The following is a 21,405-nucleotide window of genomic DNA, read 5'->3' on the forward strand; positions in this document are numbered from 1 at the left end:
ATGCTGGGGTATATAATTCATCTTCTATTTGCATTGGTTTTGGTGATGCTTCTACAGTTAGATACCATCAGTGTTCCTTTCTAGTCTTTTGAGCATGGGTTTCCTCACCATTATTTACTTGACTGAAATTTACTTTCCACTAGTTGCCTTAAGAACACTTCTTGCAGGGAGATCATTCAGTGGTCAGGGTCATGTGCCTTGTACGATAAGGGACCTGAGTTTGTCTCTGGCACCAAATAACCCTGTAAGTATCACTGGGTGTGGTACTGGAAGCCCCTAAACACTGCTGGATGTGACCCTGGTGACTCCAGCTCACTGGGTTGCGTTGCCAAGCCTGAACATTAATTGATTGATTAGGTTTTTGGTCCACACATGACATTGCCTGGGAGACTGTGTGCTGTGGAGATCAAAACAGTATTGGCTGCATAAAAGGCAAGTACCTTAACCTCTGTACTAGCTAAGACCTCAGTCAAATTTCTCTTTTAAAATACTGAAGTTGCATATGATAAAGCCAAAACATTCATATAGAGTTTGTTATAGTAAACTATCAACCTGCCTCTTTTTTAGTAAAACCCCCAGACTTCCTGAGTTTGCAAAGTCCCCTTCAAAAAATGACTCTTGGTAGCAATAGTCCCTGAGCTCTTCAGTTGTTTCAAGTAGCACTCAGAGGATAGTTTGACAAGAAATGAATTGTGTAGGTGCGTCTCCAGTTTCTTCCAATGTTTATGCTGATGACCCATGTTTCTCCCCTTTGATATATGACTTGATCTTTTTGCTCACCACCTTTATTTTTCCTTTGATGACACTGCCAGGATTTGCTTTAATTTAAGGAAGGTTCTTTATCCAAGACACTACCCTTCAGTGTTGTGAGAACAGAGGCCATTCTCAGTGACACTGGACCCAGAAGTACATGTAGTGTTGAGGATTGAATTCAGGGCCACATGGTCCTCCACTCCTCCCAGTTGATTGTCATCTTTAAGTACTTTGTCTGCTCTTTTGGTTTTGTTCTTTGGGAATTCCAAATAGCCCACCTTCTTTGTGTTATTCTACATATATGCTATTCTCTTTATTACTTTCTAACTTGTTTTTTTTAGGTCATGTTTAGTGGTGCTTAGGGACTATTCCTGGTGCTGTGGTCAGAGGAGGTGCTAGGGACTGAATCTGGGGCTCCTGCAAGCAAAGCGCACACTCCAACCCTAAGTGCCATCTCTCCAGCTTTTTTTTTAAAACTTGTCAACTTTGCTTTTTCACTACGTTCATTCTATCTTCTCTGTTCTTTTGTGTGTGTGTGTTGTGTTGTTGCAGAGTGTATTCTGCTGTTTTTCTTGCAATCTGATTTTCAGTTTTGTGATCATCAGTCCTTTCTGTTTCTTCCAGGAATTCTATTAGCTCACATTGTATCTTCATGTGTAATCTTTTTTTCCTAATTGTCTTAATTTCTTGCATTTATTCTTTGTGGTTTCTCCATGAAGGTTCTTAGAGCTGATTACTTCATAGCTGGTAAGAATTTTTGTCTGGCTGGGGAAACGTTTTTCTGCTAAATGGCTCATCCATTGGTAGATTTTACTCCTCTTTTTATGCTTTTAAAATAGACACTTTGTATGTTTTGTGGTCTTACATCTTTATATAAAAATACTTGATCCCAGACAACCTGGCAGTTCTGACCCAGCGTTTCGGTGGGGCAGGGCTGAGGAGTGAAGGGAGGGGCAGGAACCTCATACTCCTCCTTCCTGTTGCCCAAGATGAATGTTTCCTGGAAATCTCGCTTGCCTGTCTCATTCTCAGGCTAGTCTTGTCTCTTCTATTCTTCTGAATTGATCAAGTTCAGGGGATTTGGCCTAAATCCCTCTTCACCATGTACCTCACCATTAGTACAAACAGGAATGTTTCTCTTGAAGTTTAAGGTGAAGTCATCATCTGAGAAACTAGATTTTTGCTGGTGCTGAATTGCCACTGACGAGCTTTTCATCAGGCTCTGTGCTTCTTGTCTTTACTTTTCCCCCATATGGCTGCTGTCTGATCTCATATTTCTCTGTGTGTGTGTGTGTGTGTATGAGTGTGTGTGTATGTGTGTGTTGGTTTTTAGGTCACACAAAGTAGTACTCATGACCTACTCTTGACTCCGTGCTCAGTAATCATTTCTGGTGAGGTTTAGTGGGTCATATGACATGCTGGACATTGAACTTGAGTCAGCCACGTACAAGGAATTCTTGTACTATGTTTCTTGTCCCTCGTCTTTTTTTTTGGGGGGGGTGTAGTGGGGAGAGGATAATACTCACCATAGGGAAGAATATGTAGATGATATCTATCTCCTGAATCACTTGGAAAAGGGTTTGCTGGTTTTATTCCCCATACAATAAATTCATATAGCAATGAAAACTCTAATTCAGAGAGTTTTCTCAGGTGATAGAGTACATGCCTTTCATCTTTGATTCCTGAGCTTAATCTCTGGCACTATATACTCCACTGCCCTCCTCATCTCTTCTGCCTTGCCAAGTGATAGTGCATCCCTAGACCAAAGCCCTGAACTCTCAGTTGTGCACTTAAGAGTTTTCAGGAGTAGCCCCTAATTAAAAAATTCCCATCAGAAAAGTGGGAGACATGCAGGTACAATCAACAGTCCATAGCAACATCAATCCTGACTAGGAGAATTCCTTCTTAATACCTACTTATACTTTGGAAAGACCTTCTGAATTTGTTGTTCTCTGTTGCTCAACTGTGCCTTCTGGGGAATTGTTCCTTCTCCCTTATTCTTCATGCCTATATCTTAAATGGTATTTGAGAGTCCATCTTCCTTAGAAGATGAACACATTTGTTTGTTTGGGGCCACAGCTGGTGATCTATCATTGGCAACTCCTAGCTCACTACTTGGGAGTCACCCCTGGTGATACTCAGAGGTTCATGCAGGGATTGAACCCAGCCTTCCTGAATGCTAAGTATGTATTCCAGCCTACTAATCTATTTGGGTTTATGATGTACATATACATTAATTGACTTCCTATAGATGCGGGTTTTAGAGGCTAAGGGCTATTTTGAGGCAATGATTATTGTTTTTGGTTTAGACTCATTCTAAACTCTTTGGGCAGTTAAGAAAGATATGTGCAGTAGAAAAACTTTGGGAATGAAAAAAAGTTAGTTATATCTCTTTTACAAAACTTCTTAATCTAATTATATTGTGTACTTCATACTTGCAATCTTCAAATTAAGATCAGCTATTACAAATATTAAGGATAGGCATTGCACTAGTGAATCTGGACCCTAGATAATTTTCCAGACACTTTAGACTAGAAGGTGATATTTTAGTCCATGATCATTTTCCAGACAATTGGTCACATAGACCCAAACAGAAGAAGCAGGTAATCTGGCACTATTTGGTTATAAAGGCAAATCCCTAGTAGCGACCGAGGGCATCTCTGTAGGAGATCCCAGGAAACCAGTGTTAGGTTAAATCCAACAGTCTGGTCTACTATCTGGTTGATAAATGTGGCAGTTTCCACATTTTAGGGTGATTTGTAGCAAAATGAATAAAACTGAGGACTTCTGGCCACTTTATGAGGTATGTTTTAGAAAAGGTACATTTTTGAAAAATATATTTCTGTGCCCAGTATTGGACCCATTCTTTAATGGTGTGTGTATTAAAAAAGATAGTAAAAGAAACATCCTAATTTTCTTGTTTTATAAAATGACTAAACCAGTGGTCTGTAAGATGCATTGAAATACACTATAATTACATTGGTATGCACATGGATGGTAGTTATTTTGTCAACTTGTTAGAATCCCAGGGGCTTGGTTTATTGAACAACTGTGTTCATTGACCCAGATAATATTACATGATTGAGGAAGGGTGGGTTCCATCTGCAAAATGAGGGGTATTCAATATGCAACACTTTCCTGCCCGTTTTTTAATGTACTCACAGGGGAATATCTGAATTTGTGCAAATATCTCAGTCCTTGGTTTCTGCTACCTTGCATCCATGCATGTATTCTCCCTTGTCCTGACAGTAATTTTTTTCTCAATGATCTCCCTGTTCATTTTTGATTATAGGCCTCAGGAGAAAAGTCACTTTGTCTAGAGTGTTCAGTGCCACGCATATGCTTGGCCACAGTCATTAATTCAGAGATGTACCTGAGATCTAGTTTAGGCCAACAAATAACTCAATTCCTGGGTTTTTGCTTGAGCTTTAAAAGGAAGTGACTTTTCCCTCTCTTTACTGGAGGTAAATTTGCAGAGATAGAACTATGCATTTTTTCTCTTCTTGATGAGTGCCTCTGCTGAGAATTCAGATTACTACTAAAGAGGTGGGCTGGAGCGATAGCACAGTGGTAGGGCTTTTGCCTTATGTGTGGCCGGCCCAGCCGACCTGGGTTCAATTCCTCCGCCCCTCTTGGAGAGCCCAGCAAGCTACTGAGAGTATCTTACCCGCACAACAAAGCCTGGCAAGCTACCCATGACGTATTCAATATGCCAAACACAGTAACAACAAGTCTCACAATGGAGACGTTACTGGGCCCACTTGAGCAAATCTATGAGCAATGGGAGGACAGTGCTACAGTGCTACTAAAGAGGTTGAATAAGAATAGTGTGGATATTGTAAAGAGTGCTGCAATGAACAAACAAGTGCAGATGTTACTTCGACTATACTTTTTTGCCTCTCTGGGATATATTCCCAGGAGTGGTATTGCTGGGTCAAAAGGGAGCTCAAATTCTAATTTTTTTGAGAATCATCCATACTGTTTTCCAAAAGGGCTGGACCAGTCGGCATTCCCACCAGCAGTGAAGGAGGGTCCCTTTCTCACCACATCTGCGCCAGCACCAGTTGCTTTTGTCTTTTGGATGTGGGCCAGTCTCTGTGGTGTGAGATGATATCTCATTGTTGTTTTGATCTGCATCTCCCTGATGATTAGTGATGTAGAGCATTTTCTCATCTGGAAAAAACCTGAGTGCCCAAGAACAGATGACTGGTTAAAGAAACTCTGGTACATTTACACAATGGAGTACTATTGTTAGCTGTTAGAAAAAATGAAGTCATGAAATTTACATACAAGTGGTACTACATGGAAAGTATCATGTTCAGCGAAATGAGTCAGAAAGAACGGGATAGACACAGAAAGATTGCATTCATCTGGGGAACATAAAGTAAAAAAAATGGGAGACTAACACCCAGGAGAGGCCGAGATTAGTACCAGAAATTTTGCTCCATGACTTGGAGGTCAGTCACATGTGCTAGGGGAAAAGGAAGCTCAGATAGAAAAGGGAGCACCAAATAAAGGGTATTGGGAGGATCCTCCCAGAATGGGAGAAGCATGCTGAAAGTAAACTATAGACCAAACATGATTGCCACTCAATGCCTCTCTTGCAAACCACAGGACCCAAAAGGAGAGAGAGAGAACAAAAGGGAATGCCCTGCCACAGAGGCAGTTTGGGATGGGGGAATGGGGGGTGGGAGGGATACTGGGACCCGTGGTGGTGGAGGATGGGCACTGGTGGAGGGATGGGTACATGATCATTGTATAACTGAAACCCAAGCACAAAAATTTGTAAGTCTATAACTGTACCTCATGATGTTTCACTAAAAATATATATATATAAACCACAAGAACTATGAGAAAGAGCCAATAAACACAAGAATTTTTTTTAAAAAAAAGAATAGTGTGGAGATAGCTCAATTGTTTGTTCATTGCAGTACTCTTTACAATAGCCAGAAACTGGAAGAAACCTGAATGCCCAAGAACCGATGACTGGTTAAAGAAACTTTGGTACATCTACACAATGGAGTACTATGTAGCTGTTAGAAAAGATGAAGTCATGAAATTTACATACAAGTGGTACAATATGGAAAGTATCATGCTAAGCGAAATGAGTCAGAAAGAGAGGGATAGACATAGAAAGATTGCATTCATCTGGGGGATATAAAGTAACAAAGTATGAGATTAATACCCAAGAATAGCTGAGATCAGCACCAGCAGGATTACTCCATAACTTAGAGGCCAGCCGGGTATCCTAGAGGAAAGGGCAGTTCAGATAGAGAAGGGAGCACCAAATAAAGGATGTTTGGAGGATCCTCCCAGGAGGGGAGATGCATGTCGAAAGTAGACTATGGACTGAACATGTTTGCCACTCAATGCCTCTTTTGCAGACCACAACACCCAAAAGGAGAGAGAGAACACAGGGGATTGCCCTGCCACAGAGACAGGGGGGATGGGGGGATTGGGGTGGGAGGGATATTATCCATGGTGGTGGAAAATGGGCACTGGTGGAGGGATGGGTATCTGATCATTGTATAATTGAAACCAAAGCACAAAAAATTGTAAATCTACAACTTTAAAAAAAATAAAATAAAATAAAGGGGGAAAAAAAAGAAAAAGGTCTAGTATGCCTGCTTTGTCTGAGCCCCTGGTTTTTATGTCCCTTAGAGCATTGCTGGGAGAAATGGAAACAGACTATGGGGTCTGGAATCACTCCACAATATTATGTTGATAGGGGCTGAAACTGACTCTACTTTTGTGAGCTTTAACAGCCCCATGAAGAGGAACCTTCATCTCAGATTGTTTCCCCTTGGGGAGATCCTTAAGGGATCACTATAACAAAGATCATGTTATAGTGATAGACTTTTAAAGGGGGTGATCTATTTTTCAGACCCACAACCTGTGTTCATTACCTAGACTACCTACAGAGAGCTCATAGGGGTAATAGAATCTTCTCTGAAAAGTAGCCATGCTACTCAATCTCCAAGGTCCTGTTTTGTCTAACTATCAAACAGCTCCTTTTATAAAGTACATGTAGGGCTCAGAATATAGAAGGGCTTACAAGCGCATAGAACAAAAAATAAATTCAGGCTCTTTTGGGGGACCAGTAGGAAAACAATACTACATTATGCAGTGAATGCCCTGCACCCTGCCCTCATTTTGAGCAGCTAGTTCAGATTTTTCCTTTGAAAGAGCCCAGGCCCTTTGAAATGCTCTATTTTTTTTTTTTAAAGGGGATCATGCAATTTGACACTGAAAGTTCCTGGTGGTGGTTGTTGTTGTTGTGGTAGTGGGGTCTTTTCAAGGAAGCCACCTTCTGCCCTTTGTTGTAGGCTCTGGAACTGCTAGAATTGGCTTCAGTCTCCTGGAGGGATAATTTACCTCCTTTGAATGGATGCTTTTCCATAAACCATCTCTTGCAGAAGCACAGCAATGACACTGTTCTTTCCAATAGCTTTGGTGTGCTACAGATTTTAGAGGTTGTTTGATTTTATTCTTTTTTTTTTGTTTTTGCTTTTTGGGTCACACCCAGTGATGCTCAGGGGTTACTCATGGTTCATGCACTCAGGAATTACTCCTGGCTGTGCTCAGGAGACCATATGGGATGCTGGGGATCAAACCTGGGTCAGGCTGCATGCAAGGCAAACACCCTACCCACTGTGCCCCTGTTTTTATTTCTTGAGAGGCCATAGCATGTGATGCTCAGGGATTACCCTGGCTCTGTACTCAGGGATCACTTCTGGTGGTTCTCAGGGTATCATTTGGGTGTCAGGGATTGAACCTGGTAGGCCACATGCATGGTAAGCTCCCTGATTGCTGTACTGTTTTCCCAGTCCCCAGATTTTAGTTATTGTGATGATTTTGCTTTGAGCTCCCAGATTTTACCATATCAGACAGAGTCACTGGCTAAATATCAGATGATTGCCTGTAACTGTGTTCCCCTGCTGGGAGCCTCAGTTTAGACTTGGGCCTGTCAAGGTGCTTAGGCAGTGATTTTTCCTTTGCCAGTACCAGACTTGGGTATTTTACTCCTTACTTGGAAACAGTGATGTTTGTGACTAAGGTTTACTGAGTGCTTACGAGGTACCAGGCCCAACACTCCACAATGTGTGGCGCATGGAGTCAGGTACTGTTATTAACCTAATTGTGCTGATGTTGAGGTTCAGAGAGTAAAACAACTGACTTAGTATCTCAAGATTAGTCAGCAAAGGATCCTAGCTTCATTCACAGGGACCAGCTATGGGAGAGGAGTGGTGTTTCCAGAGGGGAAATAGGAGCCAACCATCTCTTTCTTCTGAGGCTTAATTTTCCCAGAAACATATTGCTTAGGAGTGATTCTACCCCAGAGAAGAGCTCAGGGCAAGAGGATAATTGCTAATCCTTACCAAGAGCTAACTTTGCGCTATGCTGAACATGAATTTAATCTTCACAGCGCTCCCAAGTCATACATGGAACCATTGCATCATTAATAACTGTTGGAGAGCTGCTAATAGCAACTCCATTTTTTCCTCCTTTCTTTGTTTACTTTTGGCCCACACCCAGCAGTGCTCAGATCTTACTCCCAGCTCTACATTTGGGGATGGCTCCGGGTAGGGCTCAAGAAACCATAGGTGAACCTAGATCAACTGTGTTGCGAGGCAAGCATCTTACCTCCTGTACTATCTCTCCAGCTCAGTCCTATCTTTCTGTTTTGGAAAGTGGGCAGAAAGGTCAGGGTGATTGTGCAACATCTGTGAGTTATTCAATGAAAGAACTGGGATGGCAATCCCTGTGGCCTTTCCTTCTCTGTTTTTCCAAGTGTTCTGGAAGGATGTGCAGCACAGTCTCATAGACCCTGTACCAGCAAAGCTATCCCAAATGTAAGTTCTGAAATTTTCCCAAAGTGACATGTTTGTGGATCAAATTGGAAAGGTCTCTCCAGGTAGTTCATCAGACACAGAGGATGCAAAATTCATGTGTGTACACATGCACACACATTTACAAACAATCATGTACAAAAGAAAGTTACTCAAGAATGACAGTTACTCCATTATTTTTGCTGCAAATAAATGGCCTCACATAGAATTATAGATGTATTGGAAGACTGGGGAATGACTCATTGATAGAGCACTTACACTGCCTATGTGAGGCCCTGATTTTCATTCCTAGCATTGTGAAAACAAAAGAACAGACCAAACATATTTGAGTGTTACTACATTAATAACCTTACCCAAGAACTTGATTTTATGTTAGTGATTTAGTTTGTGAAACAAGGAAAAGTAAAGTGTCAATTGTAATGATAATGATGATGGTTATGATACTGATGTCACTTTGCATTGGTATATAACTTCACAATACATATGTTTTCCCCACAGTTTCCTTAAACCCCTTCAAAAGTAAGACTTAGAGAGACTGGTCTGAGAACAACCAGGTTGAATGAGATACAAATGGATATGGAACCATCTTCTCATACTGTCTTCTTTGGTGACATTAGAATGTTCCCTGAGCACAGTATTTTGCTGAAGAGCAGGGAATATCCTTTTTAAAATCTACTCTTATTAGAGTTAAGAAGGTACCTCATGATGGGACGTCTTGAGACGTTGGATCAGAAGAAAACTTGCATTTCTTGAATCAGGAAACTAGCATCATAAATGTTTTCCACAAGCTACTAAGACATTAATCATTATAAGCTGGCATAAAGTTGGCTATAATACATATTTATTCTATTTTCAATAGAATATTTTGTTAATCTCCTTTAGATTCATCTCAACTCCTATAGGTACCTGAAAAGAACAAAGTCCCAGTTCCCCCTAACACACCACTCCTCCTAATTAAACCCAAATGGTGGTGAGCAAAAGAAAAGATTAGGCTGGCTTGCCAGAACTCTCATTTAAGAACATGGAAACTATAATTTAAATAATTTGTGATAAGAGCTTTGAATGGTTCTGTCTAGAAAATTGAAAGGGAAAATAACCAGGTGACTCATTGCCAAAAGACAAGAAGCAACAAGGAGTCCCATAGGCCCAGGGGAGGAGGTGTGATGGAGCAGTTGACAGTACTATTTTTCACTTGTGTTGTGTTCCTGATGTGCTGAGGGCTGCATACTCAATAGGACAGCCTAGCATGGAATTTGAACCGGATTCTGTATGAACTGCCTGACTAAAGGAGAATTGTTGGATGATTATCTCGACCCAAGTTGGCATACATAATATTCAGTCTTCTTTGGCATGGCAATAAATATCAAGTCGCTTAAACTCTCACCCTAATATTAATTGTGCTAATGCAATGAGTGTTTCTTTTGGCACTAGTTTCTTTAGTTCCATCCATAGAGAATTAGCTGTACTTAAGTTATTGATGTAACTTCAGATGCTGACATTTTCAAAGCATCATTTGAAATACATACCAGTAGAGGTAGCTAATAAAGCATTAGTATTCACACATCTGTTTTGTACCTTTACAAAGCATCCACTAGGTCTATGGTGTCTTAAGTGAGTGAGAAGAGAACAGACTTTTAGATAAGGGGCAGTTTCTGGTAAAGAGAAACAGGAGCAGAGCTAAACAACACAGCCAAGAGAAGACACATATTTCCTTCCTTCACTCAACAATCAGGATTCCTGGGGCAGAACTGGATGACCCAGAGGTCCTTTCTGAATATGTACTACACTACATATCATTCATCATCCTGTGAAACAAATAGTGAAGAGAGCCATGGTGTAGGGATGGCCATGAAGTAAGACTGAAAAGAAGTAACTTGGATTTTCAAATAGGATAAAGACAATTGTGATACCTTCTCAGATGCCTGTGATGGTTGGTGTATTAGATCAATGGACAGATTATCATTTTCTATCAGATATGCAATTTTGGATAACCACAGTTTCCTAAGATGGGATGAAATGCACTAGATCCAGAAGATTTGGGTCTTCTTATAATTTCCTACAGGGGGAGAAAGAAGAGGAGCAAAGGAATAGTGTTCTGAATTTATAGAAAAGTTCTACGCTGAGCCTTTCAAATGAAATTCTATATCGTAACACTCACAAAAGGGGATGTAGAGACCTTTTGAGAAGTCTGTGTGGTCTTTGCTTTATACTTTTGTTTCTCTGTCACCTCATGATTCTCCTCTTTTTTCAATATTTCTCACCAGGGTATGGGAATATTGCTCCAAGCACTGAAGGAGGCAAAATCTTTTGTATTTTATACGCCATATTTGGAATCCCACTCTTTGGTTTCTTATTGGCTGGAATTGGAGATCAACTTGGAACCATCTTTGGGAAAAGCATTGCAAGAGTGGAAAAGGTCTTTCGAGTGAGTACTATATCTACTTAAACCCCATTCTCTGTGATCTACTTGGTTTTTGCCTGACCAGAGTCAGAAGACATGATATAAGCATTCTTGAATCGAAATCACCTTTTAATGAACAAGTACAGTGTTATCATCATATTTTATATTCGATGAGTGGTCCTGTGCCTAAATTATCTTCCTTTCAATTTCCACCTTTAAAATGGTTTTCCCAGAATTTCCACACAAGAGGGTTAAGTATAAATTATACATGTAAATTTTCTGCATATAAGGCATATAAGTTTCTTCTTGAAGATTGGAGTTGGTTCTTTAGTATATTTGTTAAACTCATCCTTTTCTGTTGGAATTTTTTCACTCCATTTTATTTTTAAATTCAGTGCCTGAGGCACATTGTTTTTTGAGCCACACCTGGCAGTGCTCAGGACTTACTCCTGGCTCTTCAGTCAGGGATCACTCCTGGAAAAATCTGGGAACCATGTGGGGTGATAGGGATTGAATCTGGCTTGGCTGCTTGCAAGGCAAATGCCCTACCCACTGTACTATTGCTCCAGCCCCAGCCAGGTACATTTTGACTTCCGATACTTCTGCCGGAGCCTACCTTTCCCCAATATTGCTTTCTTCTTTGTCTCCTTATGTCCTCTGCCCTGACCCCATCTCTTTCCATGATTCAGTGCTCCTTTGGCAATATTGCTTTGCTGTTTTTGTTCATACTAAGATGTTGATTATTGCTATTATTTTCATATTTTTCCCATCTTGAGAATTTTTATCTCCAAAAATGGAAAAACAATTTCAAGGAAGTTGTTTACTAAAGATGCCAATAATGGCAGGCATGCAGATTGGAGGTCACTGGACTGGGATTCCTAATGCCCTTTAACTCACACCCCTTTATATGATTTAATTAAAAAAATTTTTTTTGCAGTACTTGGGTGTAAGGTTATGTCTACTATATTTCTCTTTATTAACTCACTTCTCAGGTCTTTCCAAACTTCCTCAACAAATATTTTCATGTGGTGACATAATACTTAAAAATGACAATTAGGGGCCAGAGCAATAGTACAGCCAGTAAGGCATTTGTCTTGCACTCGGCCAACCTTAGTTCTATCCCTGGCATCCCATATGGTCCTCTGGGCACCACCTGGAATAATTCCTGAGTGCAGAGCCAGGAATAACCCCTGAGCATCTGCAGGTGTGGGCCCAAACCAAAACCAAATCAAACAAAAAATGACAATTAGAGACATTTCCAGAATCTAACAATAATGGACAAAGATAGATCAGTTGTTAATTCTAAAGATGACTTATTTTTACCCTCTTATACATGAACTCGTATGTTCCATTAGATGACTGCAAGGATACTCCTCAGTTTAATAGTTTCAGGTTTTGCTAGAGTCGAAGGAGTTGAAGGACAGATTAAGTTGCATGCTGGATGTATAGAAAGTGCTTGGCTTAAGGTAAAATACAAAGTTAGGTCAGAACTGCACTTGTTTATCTCCTAATGGCAGGCTGGCTATGCATTCAGATTTCATCAGAGTAGCTTGGTGACCTTTGGGTTTTTCTGAAATGTCTTTTAACCTTTGTTTCCTAATTGCTGGTGGGTCAGCCAGCCTCATTAGTACAGGTACCTGGTTCCTTAGTGGTCACCATGGAAACAACCGATCCTCAGCTTCTCTGCTTCTCAGATGTCCAGTTTTCAATCTTGTTTCCATGAGCTATTTCCAGCTGCTCGGCCTTCTGGCCCTCTGAGTCAACAACATTAAATTTGTCAGATCAAACAGGCCAAACCAGACTCAAATAGAGAAATAACTGATCTCCCATTTTTGATTCTTATGAAGCTTCTCTGTATCTCTTTCTTTCTTTCTAATTTCTAGAAAGAAAGAATTGAACACTTTTTGAAGTCCTTTTCAGCAAAAATTAAAAAGAAATAGTATTTGAGTGGTTACTCTAGTTAAATAAAGAAAGCAGTTACAATCATTTTAACTATATCTGCTACCAAATTTGGGGGCTTGGTTTCCTGTTTTGCATTTTTATTTGCATTGTCCTCCCATTGTTCATTGATTTGCACGAGCGGGCCCAGTAATGTCTCTATTGGACACTCCATTACTGTGTTTGGCATATCGAATACATCATGGGTAGCTTGCCAGACTCTGCCACGTGAGTGAGATACTCTCGGTAGCTTGCTGGGCTCTCCGAGAGGGGCGGAGGAATCGAACTCGGGTTGGCCATGTTGGCTGTGTGCAAGGCAAACGCCCTACCGCTGTGCTATCGCTCCAGCCCAATCAATTTTAAATTATTAGTAGAAGTGCTTTTTCTCTCCCTCTTCAATAGATCACTCAACAGATTTGGAGTTAGGATCTTAAAAGCCTCACAATTTCCTATAGTGCTGATGACCCAGCCAGTTCCTTGCAACTCCATCAAAGGCTGGATGTTTTCTAGGAAGAAGATAGTATATTTCTGTGTTGTCAGTGCACAGAGGTGCGCCTCTGCAGATGCATGTATTTGCAAATGCATTGTCCTCTGATGGAAGAGGGCTGTTGGTGGAGGTTACTGAGTTCCAGGACTAATGGAGCACACTTCCTAAATGTGGAGAATTTGCAACAGCTATGTGTTGTTTTGTAGAAACTCTCAAAACGCTACTTATTTTTCTTTTTTCTTCTTACCAAGTTATCAAAAATATTTTTCTTGTTATCAGCCACAAGATCACACAAAACCTACCTCCACCCCCACAAACACGTTTGAACTCCACCTAGAAGTGAGTGACTCTTGGGTCAGACTCTTGTGCAAACCAGCAATGTCTGGGGTATTGAGTTCTGAGTTTTTAGTTCAGTTCCCATAGAAAGATTTATCCCCCACCCCCACCAACTGCCTCCATCTCCCCTTTTCACCCACTCTTGCTCAGGAGTGATAAAATATTTTCCCTCATCTTTACTCTCATAAAGAACGTACTCTTTATCTTTACTTTTCTTCACTGATTGAAAATGAAACATGAAGTCAGCGTTCTAGATGCCAGTTGAGGGGAAATGGTTTGGGTTCTCTCTCCATCCTTCAAGTCTGTGCTTTATGCTAAAGGATGACTGAGGGTGGTTGTGTTTTTTAGGAATGCTTTTGGTGGCAGAGTCACAAAATGTCTGATGTTGGAGTTTTCATTGGGGTGAACAAATAAAAACTCATTCCCTTCAAGTTCAGACGAATTGAGACCTGGACACAGGCGTCAGCTGGAGATCAAACATGAGCTTGACTGCTGAGACACTGGTCAGAGATTGTAGCTTTAGCTCAGCTGTCAAAAGAACTTACTCCCCACATCACCCAGATTTAGGTGGTCTGCCTGTTATGCTAGTTTTCGATGGTTTTTATAACAAATGACCACAAAGGGAGAGACGGAAAACAACATCATCTTTGCAGTTCTGTAGGTCAGAACTTGGGTTGGCTTTGCTGAGAGCTGTGCTCAGGGTACAGACACAAGGTGGTTTATGGGCAGGGCCTGTACTAGACCTGAGGCTCCTGTGATCACCTTTGCATGTGTGCCCAAAATGTTTATAGTTCCATGCATCCATATATGCCCTAAAACCAGTGTGGAATTTGGAACTTAAAGGCTAATTTGCAGAGTGGTGTTCTCAGTCTTTTATAGAACATGCTTTCTGGAACAAGGGCCAGGAGGACTGGTCCACAGTTGGAAGCTTGCCACAAGTGGTGGTGGAGGGAGGGAAGTTAGAGAAGAGAAGGGTCCACTGTAACAGTGATAGTTGAAAATAATTACTGGACAAGAACTGAGTGTTGAAAGTAGGTAAAGTGACAAACATGATAACTTTTCAATACCTGTATTGCAAATCATAATTAATGCTCAAAAGGAGAGAGACAGAGAGACAGAGAGATAGAGAGAGAGGCGGGGGGGGGGGGTGGAGGGAAGTGCCTGCCATAGAGGTGGGAGGAGGTGGGAGGGAAACTGGGGATATTGGTGGTGGGAAATATACACTGGTGAAGGGCTAGGTGTTGGAACATTATATGATTGAAACCCAATCATTAATAGCTTTTAAACTGTGTATCTCATGGTGACTCAATAAAAAAAATCTTGTAGCACTGGCCTCCCGTTGTTCATCAAGTTGCTCGAGCGGGCCCAGTAACATCTCCATTGTGAGACTTGTTGTCACTGTGTTTGGCATATCGAATACATCACAGGGAGCTTGCCAGACTGCCGTGTGGGAGAGATACTCTCGGTAGCTTGCGGGGCTCTCCAAGAGGGGTGGAGGAATCAAACCTGAGTCAGATGGATCAGCCACGTGTAAGGCAAATGTCCTACTGATGTGCAAACAAAAAAATCTTAATAATAATAAAAAGGAATGCTTTCTGGGTTTCCAGAAAGCAAGGAAAGATATCTATTTGGGATTAGCAAAGCTGTCCTTAGGTTGCAAAAACAGATTTTGCAAGCAGGTATCCTCTTTCCCCTGCTGTGGCCTGGCTCCTGTGAGAGCCCAAGCTGCCTGTCACCGGACAGGATGCCACAGGAAAACTGGCCACACATGGGTTGGAGCCCGGGGTTCTTGCTCTGAGCTGCACTTTGTCCTTTTGCAGGAAGGAGTCACCCTTTTCATCTAAATGATGGACAAAGTTTGTGATAACTCCCCTTAAACCAAAGGATTCTCATTTTCTTCTTGGACCTTCTCACCCTATCCCCTCCAAGATTACAGCAGGAATTAGGCCTTTCAACTGAGGGAGCCCACGCGTAACTGATGAGTAATGACACGTTACCTGGGGCTTCTGGGGACTATGTTTACTGGGGATCCTGGAGCCTGCCGCGGGCTTCAGATGGAGTGTGCTAGGTCTGGTCTGCTAGCTGTTAGAGTATTGATCAATCACTGGAACTGCAGGAGGGACTGGAAGGAGCAAGTGTCTGGCAGGAACCAGGCAAGGTCTGAAGAAGTCACTTTGAGAATTCCGTTTCCCTCCTGGTGCTTTTGAGGCTAACCTCTGACAGCACTGGGATTAACTAAAAAGAATTTTCTTTCAGAAGATTAGAACCTTTAATTTGGAAGAGGCTTTTTTCCCCCCAGCTCTGTGCATCTGGTTCATTTTGTTGGTAGTAGAAGCACTGTAGCACTTTAGTACTGTCCTCCTGTTGGTCATTGATTTGCTCGAGTGGGTGCAATAACGTCTCCATTGTGAGACTTGTTGCTACTGTTTTTGGCATATCGAATATGCATCACGGGTAGCTTGCCAAGCTTTGCTGTGCGGGCGAGATGCTCTCGGTAGCTTGCCGGGCTCTCTGAGAGTGGTAGTAGAAGTGTTTGTTTATTGGGGTGCTGTGTACTCTGGCAGAATTAGGCAGGGGTGGGGGGATCCTGTGGGAGGCAGAGAGTCTCAGGTGTGTGTGTGTGTGTGTGTGTGTGTGTGTGTGTGTGTGTGTGGTGCACGCCTCCTGAGTGCACCGCACATTGAAAATTCACAAATGGATATTGTGAGTTGGAGCAGCGAAAAGGCCCTGGGTTTTAAGTGAACCATTGCTTTCTCATTTCCCCCAAGGGACTTCAGGGGGCTGAGAACTAATTGTTTTAAATGCTAATATTTTTAGAGCTTTGGTCTTTTCTAAATTAGCTTAAGGATATGGTCTAGCCTCAATGACAGGCAGGACGTGCCCTTGGGAAGAGCTACCTAAAGAGCCCTTAAAGCAGGCCCCACACCGAACCCTGTTTTGTGTCCTTTCCTCGGGTGTGGGGTTGTTGGGCTTCTGCACCCTAGGCATGCGGCATGGGGTATCCGTCAGTGATGTCCTGTGCGTTGTTGGAGGTTTGGCATTATCTCGAGCCTCTGCTTCAGTATCATTAGTAGCTCCAGTTATGACAGCCAAAACTGTCTCCAGGCATTAATAAATATTCCCTCCAGACAAGATTGCCTAGTTAAGAGCCACTTTAAAAAATTGAAGTCACATTGGCTTATAGTAGTGTATGAGTTCCAGATATTTAGCCTTATGAATCAACATCTGGATCCTCCCATCATACCCATTGCCAGTGCCCTGGTTTCCATTCATCACCATTGAGTTGATTCTTTTTACTCAATTTACATTCTCCCCCTTTTCTGGTAATCTCTCCTTTTTTTTTTATAAACTAAACATTTGTTTTGGTGTTTTTTTTTGGGGGGGGTCAAACCCGGCGATGCACAGAGGTTACTCCTGGCTCTGCACTCAGGAATCACCCCTGGTGGTGCTCAGGGGACCATATGGGATTCTGGGACTCGAACCTGGGTTGGCCGCGTGCAAGGCAAATGCCCTACCCCCTGTGCTATCGCTCCAGCCCCTGTTTTGGTGTTTTGAAAGGAAAATTTTATTTTTCTAAAAATCACTCTTTTTATTTTTTCATTTTTTTCTTTATTTCTTCTTCTTCTTTTTTTTTTTTGAGTCATACCCTTGGTATTCTTGGCTACTACTGGCTCTGTGCTCAGAAGTCATGCCTGACCGTGTTCAGGGGACTGTGCTGTAACAGGGACTGAACCTGGGCCTCCTGTGTGCAAAGCCTGTGTTCCATCTATCTATCTCTTCCCTTTATCTATCTCTCCAGCCTCTGAAGTGCTATACTGGGGGAAGAGAGATAGTATAGTAGGTAAGGCACTTGTCTTTTTTTTTTTTTTATTGAATCACTGTGAGATACAGTTACAAGCTTTCATGTTTGAGTTACAATCATACAAGGATCAAACACCCATCCCTCAACCAGTGCACATTCTCCACTACCAATGTCCCCAGTATACCCTCCTTTTCCAACCCTCCCCCTGTCTTCATCGCAGACAATTTTCCCCATACTCTCTCTCTGCTTTTGAGCATTATGGTTTGCAATAAAGATAGAGAGGTTATCATGTTTGGTCCTTTATCTACTTTCAGTAAACATCTCCTATCCTGATCTATCCCTCTAACCATCATTGTCTTAGTGATCCCTTCTCTATTCCAGCTGCCTTCTCCCCCCAGCTCATGAGACTGGCTTCTAACTATGGGGCAATATTCTTGGCCCTTGTGTCTACTGTCCTTGGGTGTTAGTCGCATATTATGTTACTTTATATTCCACAAATGAGTGCAGTCCTTCTATATCTGTCCCTTTCTTTCTGACTGATTTCACTTAGCATGATACTCTCCATGTCTATCCACTTATAAGCAAATTTCATGACTTCAGCTCTCCTAACAGCTGCATAGTATTCCATGTGTAGATAAGGCTCTTGTCTTGAATAAGGCTGACTCTGGTTCTGTCCCCGGCACCATAGCCTGAGCAATGCTCAGGGTGTTCTTGAGAGCAGAACAAAGAGTAAGCCCTGAGCATAGCTGGATGTGGTCCCCCGAAACCAAGCCAAAGCAAACAAAAAAAAAAACCCTGCTCTTACCACCTACCTTTGGTGGGACATAGGGGCTAACTTAGTCTTTCTCCCCAGCCCCTGCCTCTTAGTCCCCTGCAGATCTGAAGGTATATGCTCTGAATTATTTGCATCAATATTTCTCATCAAATTGCTCAAGGATTGTGCTATTTTCGCGTCAAACTCTCCTCTCTCAGGTGGTAGGTCCTTCAAGAGGGCTCGAGAGAGCGTGTCTTCTGGGAGTAATATCTTCTCTCTAATGATGGTACATGCTTGGGGATCTGGCCTTGGGGAGAGGCATAAAGTTAGACTCTAGTTTCCTCAGCAGACACCATCTCAATCTCTGACCCTGTGAGGACTGATCTACTGCATGGGTCTTCCTCTTTCTTGGCTAATCTTTGACAGTTGGCCAGTGTCCACTGAGTTTTTCCTGTTGCTGTCTGAGATCACTACAGGGTGGTTTTATGTCTGCTAAGATGCATCTTCACGGCTGCTATAAAGAGTAAAGCGATCAAACTGCCTAAAATATAACTGCTTAAAATATCGCCTGGGTAAATGTTGAACATGAGACATTTTTAAAGGTGGCTGAAACAGACTCTCTTTTTCTTTCTGGTAAACCTTTGATCATAGGTCTTTTCTGGGGAATCAGATGGTTACGGTGAAGTAGATTCTACATGCTGGGGCCTTTGTTTTTTTTTTAACTTTTTTACTTTTTAAAAATTTTTAATTAAAAAAAATTTTTTAAAAATTGAATCACTGAGACAGATCTTTACGAAGCTCTTTACGATTAGGTTTCAGTCATACAGTATTCCAACAGCTGGGACTTTTGTTGGGAGACTTGTACTTATTATTTGTCCCAGAGGATTTGGTGGAGGGTTTGACACCCCAGTCTTGAAGGCAAGAGATAAGCTGCTAATCTGTTGTCAGGGTTTGCTCTTATGCCTGCTACACAAGGATGGTATTACTCCATCTAGGCTGTAAAGCAGTCCTGTCAAGGAGGCTGTTGCTTGGGGGCGGGGACATGGGGAGCCACAGAGTGCTGAATTAGTTCCATTAAAGTGTCTGCTGCTTCCCTCCTGCTTGCCATCCACACTCCCACGACCCATGAAGTGGCCTGGAGACCAGCATCCTGCCCAGTCAGGACATCAAAGTCCTGGTCTTCATTGCAGGTTCCCAGGCTCCTTGTCTTAATTTTGCAGAAATGATTTTCCAAAGAAGACAGTAAAATGAAATCATTTTAGGAGAGAGGAGGGAGAGAGAGAGAGAGAGAGAGAGAGAGAGAGAGAGAGAGAGAGAGAGAGAGAGAGAGAAAGGGAGAAAGATATGTGCTCATGAAGAATGTGTACTTCTCCAGATGGAGGAGAGAGTGATATGAGGGGACCCTGGAGAGATCAAGCAAAGAATTCCATACCCCAGTGTAACCCTTGCAATGGAGCGTGACATAAAGGGATGAAGTCGTATGCCAAGAATAGAGGGTGGTGTGGTACTTCAGGCTGGAGTGTGCCCTGCTTGCTACAGAAAAGTTGGTTTTAGAGTCCATTTTTCAAGCTTCAATGCCTTGGGATTGTCTGTCCTGACAAGGGGACGGGTGTTAGACTTTGGCCTTCTTTTATACTCTTTTTTCTTTTGCTTAGTTTGGGGGATACAACTGGCAGTGCCCAGGGCTTACTTCTGACTCTACAATCAGGGATCACTCTTGGTTTTAGGAGAGAGGAGAGAGACTTGGGTTCAGGAAACGACTTGGAGGTATGGGGATTGAACCTGGGTTGGCCATGTGCAAGGCAAACAGTCTACCCACTGTACTATTGTTCCGTTTCCTCTTCTTTCATATTCTTATCATACTTGTTGTTCCTGCTGAAGCACATTGTCAAACTTATTTAGTTGCAGCCCCCTTTTCAGAAAAATATTTACCCAGCGTCCCCCTGAGTAAAGAAAGTAGATTTACTTTTTTACATAGACAAACAGAAAACTCCCTGCATGCCCATTACTTGCAGCTCCTACAGCCCCCTCCCCCTCCCGCCCCTTCCTCCTCCAATTTGATTGTCTTGATTGTCTAGTGCTTCACTTGGGGAAATGTGAGGAAACTCAGGACTCCACATTTCTCTTTGGGAGCTGGCCTAGTTCATTCCCAAAGTGGGTCTGGCCTTTCCACTTTTTGTGTTGGCACAGAGTAATTACTTTTCGGATCATATCATGCTTTTCCCACCCCCAAACTAATTACCAGGAGGATTCCCCCTACCCACCTGCTTGCCTGTCTATCTGCTTATGTCAGGACTATGGTTGTGGGGCTGGAGAGGTATTAAAGTGGGTAGAGTGTGCTTGCCTTGCATGTGGTCAAACCAAGTTAGATCCCCAACACTCCATATGGTCCTCCAAGTGCTCTACAGGTGATCCCTAAGTACAGAGCCAGGAGTAGCACTGCACTGTAGCACTGTCCCCCTGTTGTTCATTGATTTGCTCAAGCAGGCCCAGTAATATCTCCATTGTGAGAATTATTGTTATTGTGTTTGGCATATCGAATACGCCACAGGGAGCTTACCAGGTTTTGCCGTGTGGGCGAGATACTCTTGGTAGCTTGCTGGGCTCTCCGAGAGGGATGGAGGACTCGAACCTGGGTCGGACAGGTCGGCCTCATGCAAGGCAAACACCCTACCTGCTGTGCTATCGCTCCAGCCGAGAGCCAGGAATAAGCCCTGAATACATCTGTGTGTGGTCCCAAACAAATAAACAAAAAGCTTTTATAAAAAAAAACTAGGATTGCCTTCTTCATGTTAGGAAAGGATCAGAATGCTTAGATTCTGTGATGTGTTCAACCTCACCTTGCCTGTCAGGATTCCAAACCTGATCTCTGTGTGCCATGGTGGGAAAGTGTGAATTTAATAATTTTTCAGCTTCTTTTGCTGGTAAGGTAGGAGTAGCACCTAAAAGTTCAGGGAAGTCTGCATGAAGGGTTTAGTAAGATCTGGAGACAGATAAACATGGCCTTTGAGGAAAAATTAACATCTACCCTACTTCCTGTATCTGCTCTTAAAGAGTTTTAATTATCCAGCTTATTACATCTGC

General features: G+C 42.3%; 1 protein-coding gene across 4 annotated transcripts in view; it reads left to right on the forward strand.

The window, feature by feature from the left end:
- KCNK10 (potassium two pore domain channel subfamily K member 10) overlaps positions 1-21,405 on the forward strand; it is a 167,696-nt gene that overhangs the window by 109,498 nt on the left and 36,793 nt on the right. For all 4 annotated transcript variants that reach the window (XM_056133880.1, XM_056133881.1, XM_056133879.1 and 1 more), the window contains exon 4: positions 10,868-11,028. In XM_056133880.1, coding sequence (XP_055989855.1) covers positions 10,868-11,028 — 161 coding nt within the window. The remainder of the gene's footprint in view (positions 1-10,867; positions 11,029-21,405) is intronic.

This window comes from Sorex fumeus, unplaced genomic scaffold (assembly GCF_029834395.1).
Source record: "Sorex fumeus unplaced genomic scaffold, SorFum_2.1 ptg000098l, whole genome shotgun sequence".
In the NCBI taxonomy this organism is placed as follows: Eukaryota; Metazoa; Chordata; class Mammalia; order Eulipotyphla; family Soricidae; genus Sorex; species Sorex fumeus.